The sequence below is a fragment of the Balaenoptera acutorostrata genome, chromosome 16 (genome assembly GCF_949987535.1).
Source record: "Balaenoptera acutorostrata chromosome 16, mBalAcu1.1, whole genome shotgun sequence".
NCBI lineage: Eukaryota > Metazoa > Chordata > Mammalia > Artiodactyla > Balaenopteridae > Balaenoptera > Balaenoptera acutorostrata.
The window spans coordinates 26,426,002-26,451,807 of NC_080079.1; the positions used below are offsets into that span (position 1 = coordinate 26,426,002).

Genomic DNA, 25,806 nt, shown 5'->3' on the forward strand with positions numbered 1-25,806 from the left:
CTATACTATTTGTGAATTTTGTTTCTTTGATTTTGTTTGCATAGAGGACTCCTAAAAATGTTATGTTGCTGAATTTGTTGTTACTAAGAGTGGACAGAAGAGTGAAAATAGAAAACAAAAGGAGGATTGGAGTTTTTAAGGTTTAGTGCTTGTTCATTTTTCAAGTGGCATATAGGCATAAAAAGACCTGTGGTTTCCATTACTCTTAGTATTCTGTTACTTAGTTTTATAATATTATACCCAGAAATTTATTGCTGAGGTTTCAAATGAGAAAATCTTTTGTGATTAAATGAGTGACATAATGTACTTACATCACTTCCTCACAGTTACAGATCATCACTTTCTGACAGACTGCTAATCTACAAAATGTGGTTTCTTTAACAAGCAAAATGCTAGTCAGTAGCTGTTAAGTGAGAGTAATCTGGGTATAAAAAAGTGATTAAAAAAAAAAAAGCCAGAATAACCCTCTTTCTGTTTTGAGGGATAAGTCCCATAACACTCTGAGTTTAGGCCAAGTCTTGTTTTTCATCTTTACCTTAGAGGCTATGTGGTTGGAGAAGAAGAAGAAACCTCAGAGTGTGATAGACTTGGGTTTGGATCCCAGCTCTACCTTGTACTAGCTCTTGGCCACCAACATGTTACTTAGCCTCCCTGAGTCTCAGTTCCTTCATTTAATCCAAAAAGAAGGAAAGAGTGAGTATAGGGATAAACTATTGGTATAAAGTTTGAATGGAATAATGTATATAAAATGATAAATGCAGTGAAAGTAGTTTTCTTGCTCTGACTGGTGATACCAAAATATTAATATACTGAACTTGAGCGTAGGGAAACTCTAAGGAGAAAAGTGTCAATATTAAACTCATTTGTACTCCCATATCTTGTGGGAAAACCTGGAGTGCTAAACAGATGGTAGTGGAATATTTAATCATTCTTTTGAATTTTCTTCTTAAGTATTGCAAATGATCACAAACTTAACAGAAAGTTAAAGTTCTTTTCTGAGTAAATTTTTAATGACGGGGTATTTGGCATCAGATTATGTTTCCGTAGAAATAAAGCAGTGTTTTCAGTGAAGGGTTATTTCTTAGCAGGATCATGCTGAAGGAATAGATTTCTGAGAAAGCATCCTTACTTAAATTAAAAATTTTTACTTTATGACAAAGATATCACTGATATGCTTCTAATAAATGCAAGGGGAGTTATTTGCTTTTTTGAAACAATAAGACTCTTTTAAGTGGAAAGAACTAGTTGACCTTTGCAGGTGCATGAAAGACTTAAACATGCAGTAAGTTCCATGGAATTAACATCAAAATTATATATGTAGAATTGTTAAGTTTTCGGAAGGTTTTACCCCAAGGGAGAGTAGTACAACATTTTTGGGTGGGGGGAAGATTTGTTAATATTTTCTTAATGCCCTTCACAAATACAGAGTGACTCTTGGTTTAGGATTATGAAAATGTATTACTATTTCTAACTTGGTTCATTTAGGAAATCATCTTGATTTTTCTTTTTTCAATTAAGAAGTCTGGTGGTTTTTTTGTTTGTTTGTTTTGTTTGTTTGTTTGTTTCCCCTCTTGGGCTCAAAGATCCCAAAGAGACACATTCCAATATTTTACCAACTTCAACACCTTCAGGTTCTGAGCCATTTAAGTCCAGTAATAAGTTCCTTATTTCTGTTACCATTTCAGAAATAGTGGATGCCATGGGCAGTGTCTAGTCTTCCCCATCTTTTCTGAAAAATTGTCAGGAGGAAGAGAATAAACATTTATTAAGCATGTATTATTATGAGCTAGAAAATGTACTTTATGTACAGCGTACCTTTTAATCCTCGTATCAACCCTCTGAAGTAGGGATTACTAGCTCCATTTTACAAATAAGGCCACCAAGTCAACAGGTAAAATGACCTGTATGTAGCTTGTACATTGGCTTAAGACTCATAGCTAAAATTTAAACCCAGGTCAGTTTCCATTTCTCATGCTGCTCCCAGCTATCAGAGGTATAGAAATTATTTACTTACCTCTAGATGATAACTTAATAAGAGAAAAAAACTCTTAAGCATAAAAGATCATCCTTCGTTTTGTTCCCAAAATAGGAATTCTCCCTAGGGCGAAATCCATCTTGCTCTTGTATCTATTTAAATGTAATCCTCATTCTTAGACTGCAGATATAGTAGTTGCCTCTTAACTACAGTTTCACTTTCCATGGTTTCATTTACCCACAGTCAACTGTGGTCAGAAATTTTTTTTTTTTTAATGGAATAGTCCAGAAATAAGCAATTCATAAGTTTTAAATTGCACGCTGTTCTGAGTAGCACGATGGAATCTCGCACCTTCCTGCTCCATCCCACCCATAATGTGAATCATCCCTTTGTTCCGTGTATCCTCCCTGTTAGTCATCTAATAGCCCTCTCAGTTATTAGATCAACTGTCATGATATCACAGTGCTTGTGTTCAAGTGACCTTTATTTTTTTTTTTAATAATGGCCCCAAAGAGCAAGAGTAGTGATGCTGGCAATTCATATTTGCTGAAGAGAAGCCTTTAAATGCTTCCTTTGAGTGAAAAAGTGAAAGTTCTCAACTTCATAAGGAAAGAAAACAATCATGCTGAGGTTACTAAGATCTACAGTAAGAATGAATATTTGCGAAATTGTGAAGAAGGAAATAGAAACTCGTGCTAGTTCTGCTGTCACCTCAAACTACAAAAGTTTGGCCACTGTTTGTGTGATGAGTGCTTAGTTAAGATGGAAAAGGCATTAAATATGTACAATAAGATATTTTGAGAGAGTGTGCATAACTTTTATTACAGTATATTGTTATAATTATTCTATTATTAGTTATTATTGTTCATCTCTTACTGTGCCTAATTTATAAATTAAGCTTTATCAGAGATATGTATGTATAGGAAAAAACATAGTATATGTAAGGTTTGGTACTGTCTACGGTTTCAGGCATCCACCTGGGCTCTTGGAACGAATTCACCAAAGATAAAGGGGGGACTACTATAGTTTTACGCAGTTTTTCTTTCTTTAATTTTTAGAAGCAATCTTAAAGGAATGAAGCCTTAAGAGTACTGTATAAATACTGTATTCTATTTTTAGAATTATAAAATTATGCTTATTTTCAATTAAAAAATCTTGGGAGGGATTGAAAATATATTTTAGACTCCTTTTGAATTTTTCTGTCCTCCTCTCCTTTCTAGGCCATGTCATTAGCCTCTGGGGATGAAATTTAATTATGCCAAAGCTAAGCACTTCTCATTAACAAGCCTAAAGTGGGGAGAGAAGATAGAATAAAGCTATTAGGAGTGTCAAGGAAGAAATTAAGAGAAACTAGTCCTTGGTTTTGGTAAATCTGCTACTAGCGGAAGCATCTCAGGACTTTTGATCTCTCATCCTATCCTCTCAGGCATAGTAGATGCACTCTGATCTTGTTTTATTGTTAACTGGAATTGACTCAATTCACTTGACATTTAAATGAACATTTTTTTGCATGGTGTATTTACTTGGACTAAAGTCCAGAGCACTCAGATCATGTTTCTGTCAGCAATTGTATATTCCTACCAAACTTATTGGCATTAGAGGCATTTAAAGGGGTGAGGAAAAACAATTAAAGTAACAAGTATTATATAGTATTGGTGTACTGTCACTGAAGACATCTCAAACAAGGTAGAGCACTTTTTTCTTCCCTTTTTTTTTTGTGGTAAAATATTCATAACGTAAAATTTACTATTTCTTCATTTTTAAGCGTATAATTGAGTGACATTAAATACATCCACAGTGTTGTGCAACCTTCACCACTATCCATTTCCAGAACTTTTTCATCATCCCAAACAGAAACTCTGTACCCATTAAGCAATAACTCCCCATTTCCTCTTCCCTTCAGTCCCTATAACCTCTAGTATACTTTCTGTCTCTGTGAATTTACCTATTCTGTATATTTCATATAAATAGTAGAGTCATAGAATATTTGTCTTTTTATGTCTGGCTTATATCTCTTGTCATAATGTTTTCAAATTTCATCCATGTTGTAGCATATCTCAGAATTTCATTCCTTTCTAAGGCTGAATAATATTCCATTATATTTATATAACACATTTTGTTTATCCATCATCTGTCAGTGGATACTTTGGATGCTTCCACCTTTTGGCCACTGTGACTAATGCTGCTATGAACATTGGTGTACAAGTGTCTGCTTAAGTCCTTGCTTTCAGTTTTTCTAGGTCTATAACCTGGAATGGAATTCCTGGATCACATGGTAATTCTATGTTTAACTTTTTGAGGGACGGCCACACTGTTTTCCACAGTGGCTGCACCATTTTACAGTCCCATCAGCCATGCAGGAGGGTTCCAATTTCTCCATATCCTGGCCAACACTTGTTATTTTCAGGTTTTTGTTGTTGTTTTTGTTTTGATAATAGTCTTCCTAATGGGTGTGAAGTGGTATCTCATTGTGGTTTTTGATTTACATTTCCCTAATGGTTGGTGATGTTGAGCATCTTTCATGTGCCTATTAGCCATTTGTATATCTTATTTGGAGAAATATCTATTTAAAGTCCTTTGTCCAGTTTTTAAATGGGTTGTTTGTTTTGTTGTAGTTGTTAAGTTGCAGGAGCTCTTTAAATATTCTAGATTTTAATCCCTTTTCAGGTATATGATTTGCAAATATTGTCTCTCATTCTGTGTGTTGTTTTTTCACTCTCTTGATAGTGTCTTTTGAAGCAGAAAAGTTTTTAATTTTGATGAAGTCTAATTTATCTATTTTTTTCTTCTGTTGTCTGTGGTTTTGCTGATTTCACATCCAAGAGGTCATTGCCAAATCCAATGTAATGAAATATAATGAAATACATTGAAATGTAATGAAATATTTCATTATATTGGTAAATCCAATATAATGAAAATGTTCTAAGTGTTTTATGTTTTTAGCTCTTAATATTTAGATCTTTGATCCATTTTGAGTTAATTTTTGTGTGTGGTTATAAGGTAAGGGTCTAACTTCATTCTTTCACATGTGGACATCTAGTTTTCTCAACACCGTTGAAAAGATTGCTCTTTCCTTGCTGAATAGGCTAGACATTCTTGTCAAAAATCATTTGACCATATATGCAGAGAGAACACTTATTTTTATTTTTTTATTTCTATATATATTTTTTTAATTTTATTTATTTAATTTTGGCTGCGTTGGGTCTTCGTTGCTGCACACGGGCTTTTTCTAGTTGCGGTGAGCGGGGGCTACTCTTCGTTGTGGTGCGCGGGCTTCTCATTGAGGTGGCTGCTTCTCTTGTTGAGGAGCACGGGCTCTAGGCATGCGGGCTTCAGTAGTTGTGGTGCACGGGCTTAGTTGCTCCATGGCATGTGGGATCTTCCCAGACCAGGGCTCAAACCCGTGTCCCCTGCATTGGCAGGCGGATTCCCAAATACTGTGCCACCAGGGAAGTCCCAAGAACACTTTTTAAAAAAATGAAACATATGACAATGTAAACTTTTATGTCTCTGCTTCAACATCTCTCCTTAAAGAAAGATGAGGCTCCTTGCAATAGTGATGAATTAAATTAATATGGAACATCAGCTGAATTGAACTTACTGTGGATAGTGTATAAACTGGATGGATCTGTTTGAAGTTCTTAGTGTGACAACAGGGTCTCTTAAAGGAATGCATTTCCTGAAAAGTTTTTTGTACAAACCAAGGAAGATAACCAAAAGGAAGATAATCAAAAAGGCCAGAGAAATTCTCATTGTCCTAGGTCATGAGATAGTAGTCAGAGCATCCTTCTCATAACTTGGAAAATGTAGAACTTGCACATTACCGTACTCCACAGCCCTCCAAACAGATTGTCTATGTGCAGGAGGTTTTTGTGTTAGTGAATGATGGCGTACAAGTCAGTGAAGGTTATTAACCTGTGTGTCCTCTGACTTATTCTTGAGGGGTTTATCAGTTTGTGAATGGATCTAATGTTCACAGTTGAAGATTAAAGGAATATAAAAATAGGTGTAGTTCGGTAAGTGAAATGCATTCATTATCCCCCCTTAGTGATCTTTTTTCTTTTTCTTTTTTTTTTTTATTTTTTAGATCTTTTTTCTTAAAAGAACTTTTGAATGGGTTTTTTGTTTCTTGTTTTTCTGAAACAGTAGAATAAGAGGATAAGCTGAGTGAACAGAGAAACTAGGGTAACAGATAAAAGGGGGGGAAACCTTTTCAAAAAGAGATGATCCCTTTCCATAAAAGAAAAAAACAGGGATGGTGGTTGATAAAATTACCAATAAAAGTAAATTGGAAAACAGCCTCATAAAACTAAGCAAAATAAAAATCTAATTAGAATATATTATAAGGACTCAACCCAAAAAAGAGAATTGTGAAGATGAAAAGTGATAATTTAGTATTCGAGTCCAATCAGTGATTTGTATCAAGGATCCAGTTAGAATAAGCTGAACTTCACAGGCCTATGGTTGAATGGGTTTACATAGCTGGAAGGTTTGCTACCTATAAAGCAATAAAATTTACTTTTATGTAAATCCTCAAAAGAGATTTGAGGTGACTTGCAAAATTAAACACATATAAAATGGGTCAAAAGACTAATTTTATAAAAGAAAGCCCATAAGAAAATATGCTGCCAAATAGATATTATCCTTCATAAAGTCACCTTATTAGGGAAAACTTACTGCAATACCTCTGTCATTTCTTAGAATTTTAGGAATTCCTTTGGAATTGTTTCCACAGCCAGTTTATAAACCCACAAGAAAACCTGCTTCATTACTTCAAGTAGTCACACCTGTTTTTTAACCCTTCTCGAATTCCCCTCTTAGTCGCTGGTTGCTTTCAATAACTGCCCGCCACACCTTAAATTAAATTCATCATCTGTTGATGAAAATATGCCACCAGGGAGGATATATATCTAAAACAGTGTGCTGTTGACTCTGAAAGTAATTTTGAAAGAAGAATTTCAGATATGTTTTGAGTAATGATTGCATTACTGGAATAAGTATCAATATATATTGCCTCAGAAGTGATTATTTTGAATGGGAGAAGGCTCACTTGGATGGTAAATTTTATTACATTTGCTTTTAAAAGGTATTATTTGGGGAGAGGGTGGGGAAAAAATAAAAGGCATAATACAGTTTGATTGTTTTCACTTCAGGATTGTTTTGTTTTGGAGGGTTTTGGTTTATTTTTCTGTTGTTTTGGGGTAGTTGTCATTTAGAGAGAACTTACTTAGGATTAGATTCATTGATCCTTAGGTAGAAATACTTCTTTATTAGTTTGTTTCTTTAACTGAACAAAGCTATCCTCTTTTTAACTGAGCTATTTTTGATGGCATCCCTAATATAAAAATTTTCTCACATGTTTACACTTCTGTTTTCTTTAGCCCAACATATCAGCCTATGTGTTAACTCTGATTTCCTAAGAGTTTTTTTTTTTTTTTTTTTTTTTTTGTTGCAGGGAGGGCCACAGGCTTAATCTAATTGCGGCGAGCCGGACTTCTCTTTGTTTTGGTGCGCGGGCTTCTCCTTGCTGTGGCTTCTCTTGTTGCGGATCACGGGCTCTAGGAGCGCGGGCTTTAGTAGTTGTGGCAGCAGGGTCAGTAGTCTTGGCTCATGGGCTCTAGAGCGCAGGCTCAGTAGTTGTGGCGCACAGGCTTAGTTGCTCCGCAGCATGTGGGATCTTCCCAGATCAGGGATCAAACCCGTGTCCCCTTCATTGGCAGGCAGATTCTTAACCACTGGGCCACCAGCGAAGTCCCTCCTAAGAGTTTTAATGCATGATAGTACTAAGCCAGTACTATCATACCAAAAGATCAGTGCTTTTGGTAGAACTGGTTTTCTCATCAAGACTATAAAATTGATAGCCATAGTATAGTTAAAATATTTCTGAGCAATCCTTAATTTGGAAGGCTTTTATTATAACTTATTGCTGATAAAAAGACTATTCTGGTATTACATTGGCCTCTAAATGGGAAGGATTTTTAAGCAATTTAATTAAAGGATCACCTGATCTAGGTAATGAAATAATTCTGTAGGTGCATATATATGATACTTGTGTGCTATTTGAATATTCTGTTATCGATCAGTTTAAAAACTTTTTCATCTGATAAAATTACTCAATTGGGAAAGAATAAATCAGCGAGGATAGAGGAAACAAGAATCCAAAATAGTGATAATTGTTAATGGGTTTAAAGTAGCTCATTTATAGTCTATATCTACTTTTGTGTATAATTAAAAAATATCCTTAATAAAGTTAAATTTAAAAATCAGGTGGGGAAAACTGACCAAATACCAACAAAGTGATTTTATTTTTAAAAGGGCGTTTAAATTTTAAGGCCTTTTTTTAGTCTTTTCATTTCCATTTGAGAATATAATCTTTATTTTAGCTCCTCTTACTGCTTTTTCTTAAACTTAAGAATTTCTTACACTACCTCCCTCAAGAAATGAAATACGATTTCCCCAGCCAAGCATACTTTTGAAGTGGTCTCTGTATGTTAGGGAAGAATTAAAAAAGAAATAATACTCCAGTGTATTATCTTCTTGTGGATTAAAGTTCTTTGTATTAGTTGAGATAAATACTCTCAAGGCTGTTATTTTTAGATATATATTTATATTATATATTACCTGTGTTAGGTTTATACATTACTTTTAGGCAGCCTATTTATTTATTTATCTACATTTAGTTTCTAAGCTTTGATTTCCTTTATGTCATTTCTGTATCCCAGTAGAGTTTTCACTAATTTTAGATTCATCCTCTGAATTGCAGTAATATATGGTTTGTTTCTAGATCATTAGGAAATTCAAATGATTTCTTAATAAAACCCAATTCCATGTCCTCCATATTACACAGTGAGTGATAGAAATAATTCATTACCAGTGTTTATGGTCTTTGTTTTCCATTGCCAGGCATAAAAGCATTCAAATATAAGCCAGATTTTTTGTGTGATTAAATGTCATGTAATATTAGTTGCATCAGTAAAATTACTAAAATGAATCTTTTTTGTTTTAATATCCCATGCCATTTTCAACATGGATAAACTTGTTTTCAAAATAGTCCTAACATAATAGCTATCTTTGATTCATTATTTCTTTTCTGCTTACACATTCTCTGAATGTTTGCTTTATCATGGGGATAATGGCCACTGAGAACAAGACAAATGATAATAGAGTTAAGCTGTGTAGGGAAGATTTAGGTTAAACGTAATGGATAAAACCTGCTGGGTCAGGGAACTCTAATAGTTGGTTACCTAGGCAGATCATGAGGTGATTGTGATTCTTTAAATCACTGGGAACATTTGTTTGATTTCACAGTCATATGAAAGAATCAGATTCAGATAATTACAATTGTTATGGCATAATTGTTACAGCATTGTGGTAGGGGACCAAATTAAGTGACTACATAACGGTTCCTTTATTTCCTAAATTTTTTTTATCCACCCCCTCAATTTTTCCTTGAGGTGAATAGAACAACAACATTATCTAGGATACTCTGTGGTTGTTGAAGAATGAATTTTTCCACCTGGATTTCCAATTCATTAAGTACTTAAATTCTATTTCTTTAAGACTTTTTGAGGAGGGGAATTCCCTGGCAGTCCAGTGGTTAGGACTCCGTGCTCTTACTGCTGAGGGCCTGGGTTCGATGCCTGGTCAGGGAAGTATCAATAAGATCCCACAAGCTGTGCGGCACAGCAAAGAAAAAAAAAGCCTCTTTGAAGAGGACAGTCAAACCATTTCAGTTAGATGGAGAACTTATGTGGAAGTATCTAATCTAAAGTATACATTAGAGGTTGCACACCAGTGGCCCATGGGCACACCTCAGACCACAGACCCATAGTTTGGCTCAAATGGAGTTTGTTGGTTTTTTAAATTGAGTCAGTAGTTAAAAATTGGGAGAAATGGAGTTTGTTGGTTTTTTAAATTGAGTCAGTAGTTAAAAATTGGGAGATTCCAAGTATAAAAATCTGGGCTGGTTGTTATCACATAAATGGCAACAATTGGCTCTCATTCCCACCGGGGAGTCAGCTACATCTGACAGCTACTTCCCCCTTTAGGCCAAGACATGTACCAACACTTAGACGATTTCTCACATTAATTAACTTGCCTGACTGTGATAGAGGTGTTTGGAACATATTACCTGAATCTGAGTTTCAGAAAGTTTGGTAAACCTTATAGTACCTTGAGATGCTGGTTATAAAAATGAATTATCCGTATAAGCCTGAGTAAATGATACATATATATATTTTTTTAATAGATTTATTTATTTATTTTGTTATTGGCTGTGTTGGGTCTTTGTTGCTGCATGAGGGCTTTCTCTAGTTGCGGCGAGCAGGGGCTACTCTTCATTGCAGTGCGCAGGCTTCTCATTGCATTGGCTTCTCGTTGCAGAGCACGGGCTCTAGGTGCGCAGGCTTCAGTAGTTGTGGCACTCGGGCTCAGTAGTTGTGGCTCGTGGGCTCTAGAGCGCAGGCTCAGTAGTTGTGGCACATGGGCTCAGTTGTTCCACGGCATGTGGGATCTTCCTGGACCAGGTCTTGAACCCATGTCCCCTCCACTGGCAGGCGGATTCTTAACCACTGCGCCACCAGGTAAGTCCCATACATATTTTTTAAGAAGACTTCTTGGGCTGGGTTAATTGGCCCCGTTTCTGTCCCTCTGTACCTCCTTAGTCACATTGTATTGTGGATCTTCTAAAATTTATTATAAATATCTAATTGTATATCCCTGTAGCGCACGACAAGCTCCTTCAGGCCAAAGACCATGAGTTATTTTGTTTTCTGTTCTTAGCATCTAGTACCTGTACACAGTAGGCATCCAAATGTCTGTTACATTATTCTAAGTTTAGTACAGGCATTTGAGTGTGATGATCTGTTCTTATTTGGGGGAAAAATTATATACTAGCTATTTCTTTCTTTTTTTTTTAATTACAAGCAGCTTCTTTGGTTAAAGAGGATTTTTAAAGTTATTTCAATAATTTTCAGTTTTCCACTTTTCAAGTTGAAAACAATAGCCGAAATACACATTCCTAGTAAGCATACAGGTTCTCAGAGGGAAAATTTTGAGTTAGGTAATTTTTTTCATTTTATTTTAAAATAAACATTCTTTTAGTACTCTTGGTAATTTTTAAAACAAATCTTTTAATTACCATTTAATTTTGCTTTTGCAATAAATTGAGACTGGCAGTCTTCCAGACTCTATTTGTTTACTTATTTACATGTCTAGCCATGTGGGAGTTGGTTTTATTTTATATTACTGAAAGTGTTAAATGGTATCTAGCTTTTGTATTTTAGGTAAATTAAAATTGAGGTAGTTTTTAGAATTTTTCAATATCTTTTTTTAGATCATTTATGGTCTCTTAGGTTAGAGAGAAAATTTTTGACTATGTCTGTGATATTGTGTTGGGGTTTTCAAATAGTTGTGAAAAGTAGAAAAAGTCCTCTGGTGTCTGTTTATATGGGAATGGAAAGATTTAATTTAAAGTTTCCTTAATGAAAATGTGAATTATTATCTTTCCTAGTTACAGTCTCAGAGAGCTAAGATCACTTAGCCTAAATAAATAGAGAACATTGATGTTGATCACATTCATAGCATAAAAGCAAATAACTATTCTTGAGTGGTTGGGTTGGATTTTTGCTTTTCATAGTGTGATTGGTAGTGCTGGTTTCTCCTAGTTGTAATGTTTTTAGAAATTTTCAACATTGTATTTAGTCATTTTTGCTCTTCTATTTAGTACCATCTCCCTTTCACAAAAAATCCAGAAGTTGGAGAAATCTAACCATATGTTTTCAAAAACCTAAATGTCTCTAGGAAAAATGGCTCCCTATAAAGTTAAACATAATTCATATCTTAAAAGTATCAATATCTTGAAAGGATTTATGTATCTTCAAGTCAGTTATCTTACTAGACTAGGTAGTTTCTTTAACTTTATGAAAGTAGAGTAATATGACTCCATTTACTGAGGGCAAATATACACTCACAGAATCAAAATAAAATTTTTACCCTCTATTTCATATTTAGACATCTGGTTAGATTTTTAGTAGCGTGAGGTTGGTTTTCATCTTTATCAAGATTACAAATTTAGGTGTTAGAAGGGTAGAAAAGTAGGTAGATAGGTACAGGTAGACTTAGTTTAAATGGATACTTAAAAGTAAGATGAGACTGCTCTGGTTTATTCTTGTATCCTTTATTAGTCTGTTTCACTTACTATAGTTCAATTTTAAACGCTGTTTACCAGTTGCATTCAGTTTCTATCATATAAACCTGAAATGTGCTAGAAAAAATAAACTAAGACAAAAGAAATTTATTTTTCTGTTTGTCTTTTGACTTAACATTTCAGGATCAGACTTGGCTTGTATTCCAGGCTCAGGGTACCAGAAAAGTTAAATAATGTATAATACTTAAGCTTATCTTCAATACCCTTGTTTTGCTATGGCTAATTAGATGAATTTAAGTGATGGTCAGAGGCTTCTAAATAGGAGGCAGTAACTCCTATTAATACCAATTTCCAAATGGTATCTCTCTGTTCCAGCCCATCACAACAGTTTTAAAACCAGTTTTTGTTTTTGTTTTGTTTTGTTGCTTTGTTTTGTTTTTTAACAGGAGTGCCAGTGTAACTCCTTCAAGACTGGAGTGACACACTCTGCATCTGCATCTGCCTCATGTGAGTTCTCATTTTGGCAGCAGCATTCTGCTAGGCTGGAACCTCTGTAGAGGTTTGCCCTTCCTTTGTCTAAAATCTATAAACTACTACACAGTGTGTCTTGGTGGCAAAGGTAAAAAGTGCATGAGAATTCCAGACTTCCCTGCAGAAAGTTTTCGGCTCACCCAAAGGGACTGTCTCCTCTAATCCAGATTCTATCTTGTATGAACAAAATCTACTCAAAACAGCCCACAACTTTCATCCCCACAACATGCAGTTGATATTTTTTGAAGAAATGTTTTTCCCTTGCAGATTATGGAGTAAAGAATATCTTTAAATGCTCTCAGTAGCTTCAGCTTTCAAAGCTTTGGTTGTTCTCTTTATAGTCTGGTTATGTAACCTGAGAACACTGTGTGCTGCCCTGGTGCCTGAAGCAGTCCTCTTTTTTGGACTCTGGCTCTTAAAATAACCTCTTCCTTTGTCTTTGGATATTGGGTAAATTAGAATAGGCCTGAGGACCTTCTTGAAAAAGAAATAAGCAGTGAATGTGTGAGGCTGTGTTTACTCTTGAAGCTATTGGCAGTGTTTTGGAAAGTCAGTTGTGAGAACTGAGTTTGAAGCTGTGCATCATTTACTTGCCAGTTTTGCCAGAGAAATTGTAATTAGAGCCTTTGCAGCTGTGGACAGGCATATAGAACTCTAGCCTGAGGTGATATATATGATTCCCCGCAGATGTCCAGGCTGGCTTTGAAGGGCCTGGTTGATTAAAAAAGAAATTTTGCTATCTATCTATTTATTTATTTAAGGCATGATGGTACTTTGTAGGGTTCAGGAACTGTCATTTTTACCACCAGGTCAGAACAAATTGTGATTATTCCCAAGGGACACTTAGAACAAAACATCTAGATTCATGCTCTGTGCAGCTGCAATTCTGCTTCTCCAGCCCTGGTTGTACTGTACAGTTCTCTAGCAGCTGATTTAATGACCTGGGAGTTCATGTTACTGAAATGATTATCCAGGAAGCTTATGAGAAAATGTCAATACCTTGTAGGTCTTACTGATTAATATAGAGCTTAGTGAAATAGATAGTGTTGTCAGAGTGGAACTTGGACTCTCTTTGCTAACTCCATTCCCACCTGTGATTAGAGCAGTTTATTTTGGACTAGTTGAAAGAAATTGGAGGGAGAGTAGTGTGTTTCAACACCCAAGCTTAAATTTTGATGGCCTACTTAATCTAGAAATTCATTTTTAACAGTGGCACTATATGCCACCACAGAAAGCTTTGGATGAGACTCAGGGAGACCGAAATTCTGGCTTCAGCTGATGTTTCTACATGCTGTGTAACTTGAAGTTAGCAAATGGGGAAAATACACTGTATTTTTTGGAAGCACCCTAAACTCATTGAGAGAAAGGAAATTTAAAGTATTTATTTCTGTAGGTGGAATTTCTAGAAAGTCATCTCAGTTGAACACTTGGAAGTTCTGCCTTGGAATAAACACAATGTGACAAGAGTATAGTGTTTTATTTTCTGTTATTCTATTCTTTATGGTGGCAAAATGGGGAATTGAGATCTCTGCCCTCACACATTTTTTTTCACCAAAAATTCTGAATAAATTGATTTGGGTTTCAATCTGAATTGCCTCATAGAAATAGATTTTAATCACTATTACTCCATCACTTCCCTAACTAGGGAAAATTATTCATTTAGGGGCGAGCCTGGGTGGAGGGTGTTTAAGTTTTGTTTCTGTCTCCCATTCTTAAGGCATATCCAGCAAATTATCTTTCTGAAAAATTAATAATTGAAAACATTTTATATGGGACAAATCCTATGAGAATGAATGTCAATGGATTATCCAAATTACTGAGCTATACTGGAATTTTGTTCCATTAAATATTGTTTGACATAAGTGGGGCTTTGTTAGGACTGAGAAGTAATTTTTGTTTTATGAAAATTTTGTCAAAATGAAATTCACTTTCAATTGAGGTGGAAGCACGGGGTGGGGTGAGATATTCTTTTATACTCTCAAAATAATTCAAATTGACATCAATGGATACCAGGCTTTCCTGGTTTTATGATAATACACCAGCTCTTATTCTGTTAGCATGTATGAATATATAGCACTTCCTTTACCACAGTGTACATCATTCAAATTTAAGAATTCCACACTTGAGGATTCAAAAAATTTTGTGGGCAGGGATGGGTGAGGATGGGGCTGGAACTGAGGGGAGGACAAAAATACAGCCAGTTTTGAAAATGTTAGCCAGGGTTAGCATTAGCCTTAAATTATTATTACCCCTGAGACCACAGATGAAATGACAGCTTCTTTTGGCATTGTTCTGGTGAGATGAGACTTAAGCATCTCCTAAAGGACCTTAAAATTTTGAGGCTTATAAATATGACAGATGTTTATTAAAGGATTTTAAAATCTCACCTTGTTTTTTTAAAATTTCAATTTAATTAAAAAGAATAGATAATACATTAATATGTTACAAGTTTTAAAGGTACAGAAGAAGGTACATGAAAGTCTTCTTCCTTCCCCTCTTAGTCACTCAGTTCCCGTCTGTGGAGGAAACCACTATTGCTGTTTTCTTTTATGTATTTCCAGAAATATTCTAAAGGATTGTTTTTGGAAAGGGAAAGTTGAATCATACTCATTAAAACATTAGCACTAACTTGGATAGGCAGACTAATTGCAATGAAGAATCAGTTTGAGCCATAGGCTATATATGTTAATTATAGGTAGAACTATAATAGTAATAATAGTTTAATTATTTTGAGACAATAGGATGTTTGAGGGTGTTTTTAAATCCTCATTTGGCATTTAGCAAGATTGCAGGTCTTTTTATTTTTATTTTTAATATGGCTTACCCACCCTAGAGACTGATGGATGGTTGCCTACCTACATCTTTCATTTGGAAGAAACCTGTTTAAAGGAGCAACATTTTCTTTATACTAAACTGCAATGATGATTCTGAAAAGATTTTTCATTATAGAAAACTTCAGACATATAATATTAGAGAGAAACCCCCATATTCCAAAATCCATTTTATTTCACCTGTAAAAAACTCATTATTCTTCTTTGGCAGATAAGGAGGTATATATATTTTATATATATACTTGCACATACTCATTCTTCCATAATCAGGTCTAATAAAATGAGTTATAATTCTTCAATGTCTAATTCCCAATTCATATCCAGATTTTCCTATCTCAGACATGTCTTCTTATGGTTGTTTTAGCACTAATAATTTGCAAAATTCAATTTTGATGGCTATGACATTGTCAGGGCTGATAAAGAAAACAAGTAAATCCTAACAAATGGAATCATGCTGATTGGAGAAGGAGTTTAAAGTAACTACTAAGCCAGATAGGAATTCTAAAAATAGACCGGTCTTAAAAAAAAGAAAAAAACAACTAATTTTGAAGGATTCCTACACCAGTCATGCACAACAGTGAGGACTTCAACATACATAGACCTGTCTAGTTTTATATTAATTATATTCTCATGGTTAATATCACAGCTGTGCATATTACATTATCCCACCTGCCTTTAGATTGTGGGCATGAAAGAATAAAGAGGAAAAAATTTTTGGATTAGGTTTCCTAAGAATGAAGGAACTCTTCTGAAATGCCTGATAATTCATCTTGTTGCTGCTCCTCCTACTATAATATGACCTATTTCCACAGACTGACAGTTGAGTTCTGTGATTACTCAGGGCGGTACAAAACATGGAGTTTGAAGGAAACGAAGAAAAATGGCAGATTTAGGAGGAGAGAGGAATTGGGAAAGTAGAAATTCGCTCATTTGCCTTCTATTTTAAGTGGCTATTCTTTTAATGAGAACCTCCTCTTTGTGCAGTGTACAAGTCCCCGGAGTATGAGTCCCTTGGCTTTGAGCTTACCGTGGAGAGATTAGTTTCTATTGGCTATCCTCAGGAGCTGCTCAGCTTTGCATATGATTCTACATTCCCTACCAGGTAATTTTTCAAGATTATTTTTGGATTAAGACTCCTCCTTCTGTCCCCAAAATTAATAATTCCAAATGCATCCTCAACCAAAAAACTTCCACCAAACAAACAAAAAAACCAACAAAACATCAAAAGATTCTTTGGGGGGTTTTTTGTGTTTTTTGTTTGTTTTTGGTTGGTGTTGATTCTGAAATGACCATGAAACCTTTCATGTACACCATATATTTTGTGTTCCTGACTTGAACTTTGAACTTAGTTTATTGTTATTAAAGAAGATCCATTTATGAGAAAGAAGAGGGATTATTAAAATTGATGGGCAGTAATCGCAGATGCTCTTCTCTTATGCTGTTGGAGAGCAGTTACATGTTTTGCTAATATATTTAACTTGGTAATCAGGAGACTTCTTGGCAGTTTGCATTCCTGGATTTGATAAGAAAGATTTGACATTAAGAAAGATGATGCTGGGACTTCCCTGGCGGTCCAGTGGTTGGGACTTCGCCTTCCAATGCAGGGGGTGTGGGTTCAATCCCTGGTCGGGGAGCTAAAATACCACATGCCTCATGGCCAACAAAACAAAACATAAAACAGAAGCAATATTGTAACAGATTCAATAGAAGACTTTAAAATTGGTCCACACCAAAAAACTCTTTTAAAAAAAAAAGAAAGATGATGCTTATTTTGAGATGCCATCATATATGTCCCATATACAACATGTAACAGAGGGAAATATAAGGCAGCCCAGTTGTCCAAGGAAATTAAGAGAGACTCTGTTGTAGGATAGAACCAGCTGTATTAAGAGGAACTATTGTTAACACCTTGTTTGATTAAGCTCTTATTTCTCACATAAAACAGTTGTGATTATTTATCTGGACAGAGTAAATATTTGTTAGTTGTTCTGAGATTCGTTTTTAAGATTTTATTCACTCACTTTAGCCTCTAGAGTTATATTGTTTGGGGACATACTTGAGCTGCCATAAAACCTGAATAAGGTGAGGGTTGGTTTGTGGTGATGGAGTAAATACTCCATTAGATTATTGCCTTTATTACTTTGCATGATTGGTGATGTCTTCATTTTTACATAGGGGGCTTGTCTTTGATACACTGTACGGAAATCTTTTGAAAGTTGATGCCTATGGAAACCTCTTGGTCTGTGCACATGGATTTAACTTCATAAGGGGGTGAGTACAAAGAACCTTTAACCTCTTTCTCGTGTTTTTATAGTCAAACAATATGAAGATGATATTGTCTCCCCAAATACAGTATACTTTCCTATTCCCTCATCGTTAAAGATCAATTCCTTTACATAAGGATACTTAACAATTATTTATTAGGCAGTGAGGACCCAAACTGACTTATAAATATAGTTAGCAGTTACATTTTGTTTAAATTAGTGCCTTCTAATTATATAGCATACAACAAAGCTAATCTTGAAACTTGCCCAAAAAGAACTGTAGTGGCTTTGACTTATTTGAAATTCTAAGATTTTTATTTTCTCCTTTGTAATACAGTTCTCAGGTAGCTGCTCAGAAGAGGTATGTATGTAAAAGTGCTTTGAAAAATTTAAAACTACAGCAATGTAAATGACTGAGATTTTTAACAGCTAATACATTATTTTTTATATTACAATGAGTACCTTCAGGTATTTGATCATGTGGTTAAAATTTTTTAAAACATGGGGTTAAAAATGAATACAGAGTGACACTATTTAAAACAAATAAGGATACGTTTTATTTTCATAATTAGAATATTTCCACTATTCTTACTAATTTGGACTTTTCACCCTAGTAATAAACAGCAGATAAAATTTAGTATCTAGTGTTTTTTTGTGAAACATCTCAATTTTTTCTTTAAAAATCACAATGCCACAATATGACAGTTTCTATAATTGTGGCTTTACAATTACAGTATATATTTTCTCTACTGTTATATTACCTAATTTACTACTGACACTGTATTAGGATCACAGCAACTCTTAAAATCAAAATGGGTTAAGTGTCAGTCTGTTATTTATGTTCAATAGCAAAGTAGTAAAAACCACAGTCTACAATGAAGTTGTTAAAGAGACAGTGTCTTTTTGGTAAATACATTTTGTGATAAGAGACACAAACTAACAAACTGTACCAGAGTTTCCTTTAAATCTGAGGTCACAGCAATGCCCTATTTGGAATTGAATCATATGTCACAAGACTCTTCAGCTGGCATTACACAGGCTAAACAATTTCCAAGTGTACAATTTCCAAGTGAGAACAGTACGAAGTGAACACCCTACCTTGACATATCTGGTTAGGCCAGTGGTTATATCTATCTTCCTTTCACTGTTCCTCTCGTGAGGGGTTTGTTCAAGTTCATGAATATCAAAAGGCAGGATTTAGAATGTGAAGTGACTGCAAATAGTACTAAAAACCCAAGCTATTTTATGTATAGATATTGTCACCACAATTCAGAATCCCAATGATGATGAACCAAGGTTCTATTTATGAACGTCTGAAATGGACTTTTGTGTTACTGGGTAGGGGTGTAGTCAGAGAAGAAAAGGAAGAGAAGAAATTCTATATATTAGTACTATAATTAGATTTACTAACTCAAGATCCATAGACCTCCTTTCTTCCCCCCCAAATAAGCCAATAAAGTTTCCAAATAGCTCCTTTGGAAATACATTTAATATTGTTTCAGAAATAAGTCATTTATGAGTAAATGCAGAATCATTCAAACAGTACTTAGCACTGTACAGTCTATAGAGTTAAATAAAAAAAAAAAAAAGTCCATGGAGAAGGACAGAATGAAGATGGAGGGAAAGGGAGATAATTATTGAAGTATAGTGGTGGACAAGGTTGGAAGGAAAATTAGGGCTCCAGCAAGCATCACCTTATATGCCTTGCCAATTGAGTTGGAGCCTCTTTTCAGACAATGGTAAAGGCTTTTAAAGTTTTAGACTAGGATAATATTGAGACCAAATCTTTATTCTATGGGTCACAGATAGTTAGCAGTACTGTATTATAACTTTTCTTCCCAACTCCAAGTCTAGCATCCCTTCCTTTATGATACATTACTTCCCTATGAATTAATTTTTATTTTAAATGCATACTAGCATGACTTGACAGTTAATTTAAACAAAATGTAGGGAATTCCCTGGCGGTCCAGTGGTTAGGACTCCGTACTTTCACTGCCAAGGGTGCAGGTTCGATCCCTGGTCGGGGAACTAAGGTCCCGCAAGCCGTGAGGCGCGGCCAAACGTTTAAAAAAAAAAGAAAACAAATATAGTAGGGGCTTCCCCGGTGATGCAGTGGTTAAGAATCCGCCTGCCAATGCAGGGGACATGGGTTCAAGCCCTGGTCCGGGAAGATCCCACATGCCGCGGAGCAACTAAGCCCGTGCACCACGACTACTGAGCCTGTGCTCTAGAGCCCGCGTGCCACAACTACTGAAGCCCGCATGCCTAGAGCCCGTGCTCTGCAATAAGAGAAGCCACTGCAATGAGAAGCCCGTGCCCCGCAACGAAGAGTAGCCCCTGCTCGCCGCAACTAGAGAAAGCCCATGTGCAGCAACGAAGACCCTACGCAGCCAAAAGTATAATTAAAAAAAGAACAAAAAAACCCCAAAAAAACAAATATAGTAAACAAAATGTAATCGCTAACTGTATTTATAAGTCTGTTTGGGTTCTAATTGCCTAATAAATAACTATATTTAGGTAAGGGAATTATTCTTTAATGATGAAAATGTCATCTTACTAAACCTGACTGAGGAAAGCATATAATTACTATTCCCTTCTGCCTTAATTTTCATTACAGAAAATCTTGGAAGGCTAGAAGATATGCTATTCCATAAAGTTATTCTTTATTGGGAACACTTATTTCAGAAGGGTGACTAAGACAGGGAGCTAATGTGATTTTATATCCCTAACTAGAGTTTATGCCCATTTGTAGTTAACAAACACAAGCAGGAATTTACCCAAGTTATTCTGAGTATGAACTTTAAATTTGGTGTCCTTTATTCAAAATAGTTAATCTTCATATTTCACTGTGAGGACTGTGCATTTTTATATTTTAGTTTTTCTCCCTTTTGGTTTCTCTGTAATATATATATATTTTAAACATCTTTATTTGAGTATAATTGCTTTACAATGGTGTGTTAGTTTCTGCTTTATAACAAAGTGAATCAGCTATACATATACATATATCCCCATATCTCCTCCCTTTTGCGTCTCCCTCCCACCCTCCCTATCCCACCCCTATATATACTCTCTGTAATATTTTTATTAATACTCTCCCTTTCCTCTTCTTGCAGTGTTTTATTTCACTCTTCAAGGTTCTCATGCATCTCTAACTTCTGGTTTTTTCACTGGCTTTTTCTTTTAATCTCTGAATGTCCTCCATGGATCTAGTCTCAGTCTGCTCTTCTTTCTCTGCACTCTTAAGTGGCCTCTTCTGCTCTAATAGTCTTCCTGACTTCATTTATTACCTGTGCAGAGATGATCCCAGCTATCTCTCAAGTTTGAATCTCTATTTTAAGTTCTTGACCTTTGTTTCTAATTGCCTGTAAAAATATTTACTTTTAGAGTAACATATCCAAAATAAAATTCCTCTTGTATCTACTTTTTATCTAGTTTTCATGATTCTGTTGATGGTACCACCACCCTCTCGGAGACACCTTAGTGTGAGCATCATCATCTTTGGCTCTTGTGTTCCTCATCTACCACATCCGATCAGTTGCCTTGTCTTGTTCATTTTACCTTGGCAATCTCTCTTGAATAATTCTTCTCTTTAATTTCCTTTGCGCCACTCTAGGACATGCCCCTCCTGCTCTCAGCTGGACTACTACAGTAATCCCCTGATTTCCCAGGCCTCTGTCTCTGTGTCAGTTAGTTTTTGCTGCATAATAAAGTACTTCAAAACTTAGTGGCTTAAAACAATGGCCATTTGATTTAGCTCAAAATTCTGAGAGTCAGCTGGGCAATTCTGGGATTGCTCAGCTGATCTAGAATGGCCTCACTCACATGTCTGGCAGTTGGCAGCCTGTTGGCTGGGGCATCTCATTTCTGCATGTAACCTTTTATCCTCCAGCAGGTTATCTCACTCGCATTAACATAGCAGTCTCAGAGTTCCAAGTGCAGCAAGAGTAAGCAAGCCCCAATACACAAGTGTTTTCCAAGTCTCTGCTTGGATCCCATTTGCTGCCATTCAAGCCTGTATTCAAGGATGGAGAAATAGACTGAGCCTCTTAATTGGAAAAACTGCAAAGTCACATTACAAAAGGATAGGAAGAATTTGTAGCCATTTTTGCAACACATCACATTTCTTCCTCCCTTTTATCCTAAAACTCCTACTAATTTAATATTTTTACAATTCAGCTCTGATGGTTTTATCCTTCTGCTTAAAAACTGTCAGTGGGGACTTCCCTGGTGGCGCAGTGGTTAAGAATCGCCTGCCAGTGCAGGGGGCACGGGTTCGAGCCCTGGTCCAGGAAGATCCCACATGCCGCGGAGCAGCTATGCCATGTGCCACAGCTACTGAGCCTGCACTCTAGAGCCCGTGAGCCACAACTACTGAAGCCTGCGCATCTGGAGTCCGTGCTCTGCAACAAGAGAAGCCACTGCAATGAGAAGCCCATGCACTGCAACGAAGAGTAGCCCCCGCTCGCGGCAACTAGAGAAAAGCCTGCAGGCAGCAACAAAGACCCAGTGCAGCCAAAAAAACCCCAAAACTGTCAGTGGCACTGTTGCCCCTGAATGAAGTATAAAAACAATAGCATAATTGCCTCAATTAGTCTTTCTAGCTTTATTTTTCTCTGTTCCCCTTTCTCAGACTACTTTCTGGATTCGTCTATCTAGCTTTCAAGGCCCAGCTCATATGCTACCATTTTCATGAATTCTTCCAAGATTTTCCTCTCCACATTCCCACATTCACTTCTCTCTACCCCTTAAGTTGAAATGGTCTCCCCTTCTTCGGTTTTCTCATAGCTCCTCGCACCTTGCTTGTAGTTGTGATTTTTTTACCTTGTTATAATTGTTTGTGTATGTGACTCACCTCCCTTATCAGACTGAGAACTTTTTAGGGGCTGAAACCAAGCTTCTTCCTTTTCAGAGCTACCCATGTTTTTTGTTTTTTGTTTATATTTATTTATTTTTTTATTTGGTTGCGCCAGGTCTTGGTTGCAGCACGGGGACTCCTTAGTTGCAGCTCCAGGGCTCCTTAGCTGTGGCATGCGAACCCTTACTTAGTTGCGGCATGCATGTGGAATCTAGTTCCCCGACCAGGGATAGAACCCAGGCACCCTGTATTGAGAGCACGGAGTCCTATCCACTGCGCCACCAGGGAAGTCCTGCCATGTGTATTATTTGGAACCCTGCCTTGCACATAGCCACCAAAATATCTGAATTAATTTTTGAATGATGAATATGTCTCAGAGTTATAACGTTATCTTTGAATGTCAGTTAATTAAAAATTTTTTCTTTCAGACCAGAAACTAGAGAGCAGTATCCAAATAAATTTATTCAACGAGATGACACTGAAAGATTTTACATTCTGAACACACTATTCAACCTACCAGGTAGACTCATTCTATGCTTATATATTATATATTATATATTCTATGCTCATTCTATGCTTATATATACTGATGCCTTCCCTTCTTTCCATAATTGTCTTTGCGCAAGGACATAATGAAACAATTTCATTATCTTACTTCTAGCTTATGAATATCTATTCTTCATTTTTCAGAGACCTACCTGTTGGCCTGCCTAGTAGATTTTTTTACTAATTGTCCCAGATATACCAGGTATGTATATACTATAATTTTCTTTTTCCAATTGATTTTTTAAAAAAATTAATGTACAGGGTTTTAGAGAACTGGCCACTGCAGGTCTTTTCTGCTTTTCTGAAGTGAATTTAGTGCTAGTGAAAGATGCCACATTGCCAGCCTGAGAGATGGGACAGCACCAGCAGCTCCATGCAGGCTCTCACCTCCCACACGGCCCTCTCCTTGCCAGTGTGCTGCAGCCATGTTTGGAAGGGACCACTTCTGATTGGCTTCTCCTGGGAATGAAGACGGCCAGCAGAGGTGCTAATTGTGACAACTGAGTGGGAGGTTTGTGTGATGATTATCTGTCCAAGCAGAATTGCACTAAAACCCCCCAACTCATTTCACAGCAGCTACCCAGGAGCCATTCAGGGATGGTAATTTAGTTTCATTCCCAGGCCCAGCAGGATTTAATTGAGGAGTAAATACTGTTTATCCTCCCTGAAGTAAAATTTTGCTTAAGTCTTGAAAAAGTTATCCTTTCCTTTCTAGGGAGAATTGTAAGTTCAGCCGTATGTGCCAGAGTTTGCAAACTTATCCTCTTTAGGCCTTATCCACTTCAAGGCACTAAATTTGGTGGAGCACTAAGTCACTAAGATAAACAGAAAATAGACAATACCTTAGTACCTAGAGACCATGTCAGAAAAGTGAGGGTGGAGAGAACCTAAATTACCAATTTAAAATGTTTCTTTGATGGGAACCTGTTTCTTAAAAGTGATAAAGGACCTGATATTTTTGGAACTGGCCTTTTAGCTTCCATTCAGTATATTCTTCTACCACTTTGTATCTGTTCACAGTTATTGTATTCCATTGAACACTGCAGTCACCTCTGGTGGTCAGAATGGGTTTTCATAGGGAGTAATTATTTTCCAAATTAGCCACACGGCCTTTATTATGTGACAATGGAACCTTTGGGTCCCCTGGGCAATGTTTGATATTCATTTTATTTACCCTCTTTTGGATTCCCTGTCATGTTCTTTTTATCTTTCTGTAGCTGTGAAACAGGATTTAAAGATGGGGACCTCTTCATGTCTTACCGGAGTATGTTCCAGGATGTAAGAGATGCAGTTGACTGGGTTCATTACAAGGTACCTAGGAGCTGCTTCTTCACCTGCTCACTGCCTGGCATGTGTTTTTTATGGTCTGACATTAACTTTCCAAGTGCAAATAGAGCAGAATTGTTCATCTGTTAAAAACAAGGGGGGTGGGGGATTTGCCTCTGGTGATAGCTGTCTAGAATACTTCTGTCCTTGTCTTTGGCTGTCCTGCTTACAGAGGTAATGCCGGTCTTTCCTCAGTGGTGGTGCTTGGCTTCTAGATCTTATTTCAGTTTGCATTTCCCAAACTTACTGGAAGAGATTTTAGCATTAGGATTATACTTACCATATCCTTTCAGAATGATCATGGTCCATTTGTATTTTCCAAATACCTCCCACTTGGCCAGTAACATTAACTAAGTAATATTATGTTTACATTTATTATAAATTGTGCTGAATAAAATACGAAATGCCTTTTGATTTCTAGTTTAAAATAAAAATAGTTTTATATTTTAAATACATTTTGGAGGTGGAGTTGCAGCACATCACATCTGCCACTTTATCCTGGCCTTGTTTAGTTTATCTACTTTTCTGGAAATAGTTAAGAAATGCATTCAGGCTGACAGTAGTCACAGTTTTTATAATAAACTTAAAAATTGATTTTGTTCTCTTCTTGCTTCCTTTTTTCTTTCTCTAGGGTTCCCTTAAGGAAAAGACAGTTGAAAATCTTGAGAAGTATGTAGTCAAAGATGTAAGTAATAAAGGGAAAAATAGATCTGCATGATAGCTTCCTTTACCTATTAGGGAAATTAATAACAAGCTTATTTATAATGAAATGGACAAGAGAAGATATTTCTCTGTCGTGGCAGTTTAACACACTCCGAGTATAATCACCAAGAGTTTTCAGCCGGAGCATGGGTTTTAGTTTTTCTTGTTTGTTATTAGGCAAGAAGACCCAGTATTTCATTTGCCCTTTTAGCTCTAATTACAATAACAGCAGCTAGAGTGGCTACTTTGCGAACATCACTGTGCTAAGTGATTACATTCGTTATCCCATTTAATCTTCCATATAACTGTGAGTTAGTTACTGTTACCTCTGCTTTATAGATGAAGAAACTGGGGACTTAAATAACTTGCCCAAGTTCATACAGTTAATAAGTAGTAAAGTCACACCTAAATGTATCCTGAATCATAACCACAGTGCTAGATCATCTAAAAAATGTACATATGTGTGACTGTTATTTAAATTGTCTTTAACCTATCAACAAGGAATAATGAGGAAAGCTTTAAAATACTTCAAAAGACATTAGTGGAAAACCTAATAAAATATTTAAATATCTGTAGTTTAGTTAAAAGCATTGTGCCAATGTTAATTTCTTAGTTTTGATCATTATACT

General features: G+C 36.0%; 1 protein-coding gene across 2 annotated transcripts in view; it reads left to right on the forward strand.

The window, feature by feature from the left end:
- Nucleotides 1-25,806, forward strand: part of NT5C2 (5'-nucleotidase, cytosolic II) — a 106,655-nt gene that overhangs the window by 71,494 nt on the left and 9,355 nt on the right. Inside the window, exons 4-10 of one of the 2 annotated variants that reach the window (XM_057530879.1) lie at nucleotides 16,469-16,586; nucleotides 17,660-17,755; nucleotides 18,086-18,109; nucleotides 23,032-23,123; nucleotides 23,294-23,351; nucleotides 24,367-24,460; nucleotides 25,107-25,160. In XM_057530879.1, coding sequence (XP_057386862.1) covers nucleotides 16,469-16,586; nucleotides 17,660-17,755; nucleotides 18,086-18,109; nucleotides 23,032-23,123; nucleotides 23,294-23,351; nucleotides 24,367-24,460; nucleotides 25,107-25,160 — 536 coding nt within the window. The remainder of the gene's footprint in view (nucleotides 1-16,468; nucleotides 16,587-17,659; nucleotides 17,756-18,085; nucleotides 18,110-23,031; nucleotides 23,124-23,293; nucleotides 23,352-24,366; nucleotides 24,461-25,106; nucleotides 25,161-25,806) is intronic. The other variant, XM_057530880.1, reaches the window with a different exon arrangement.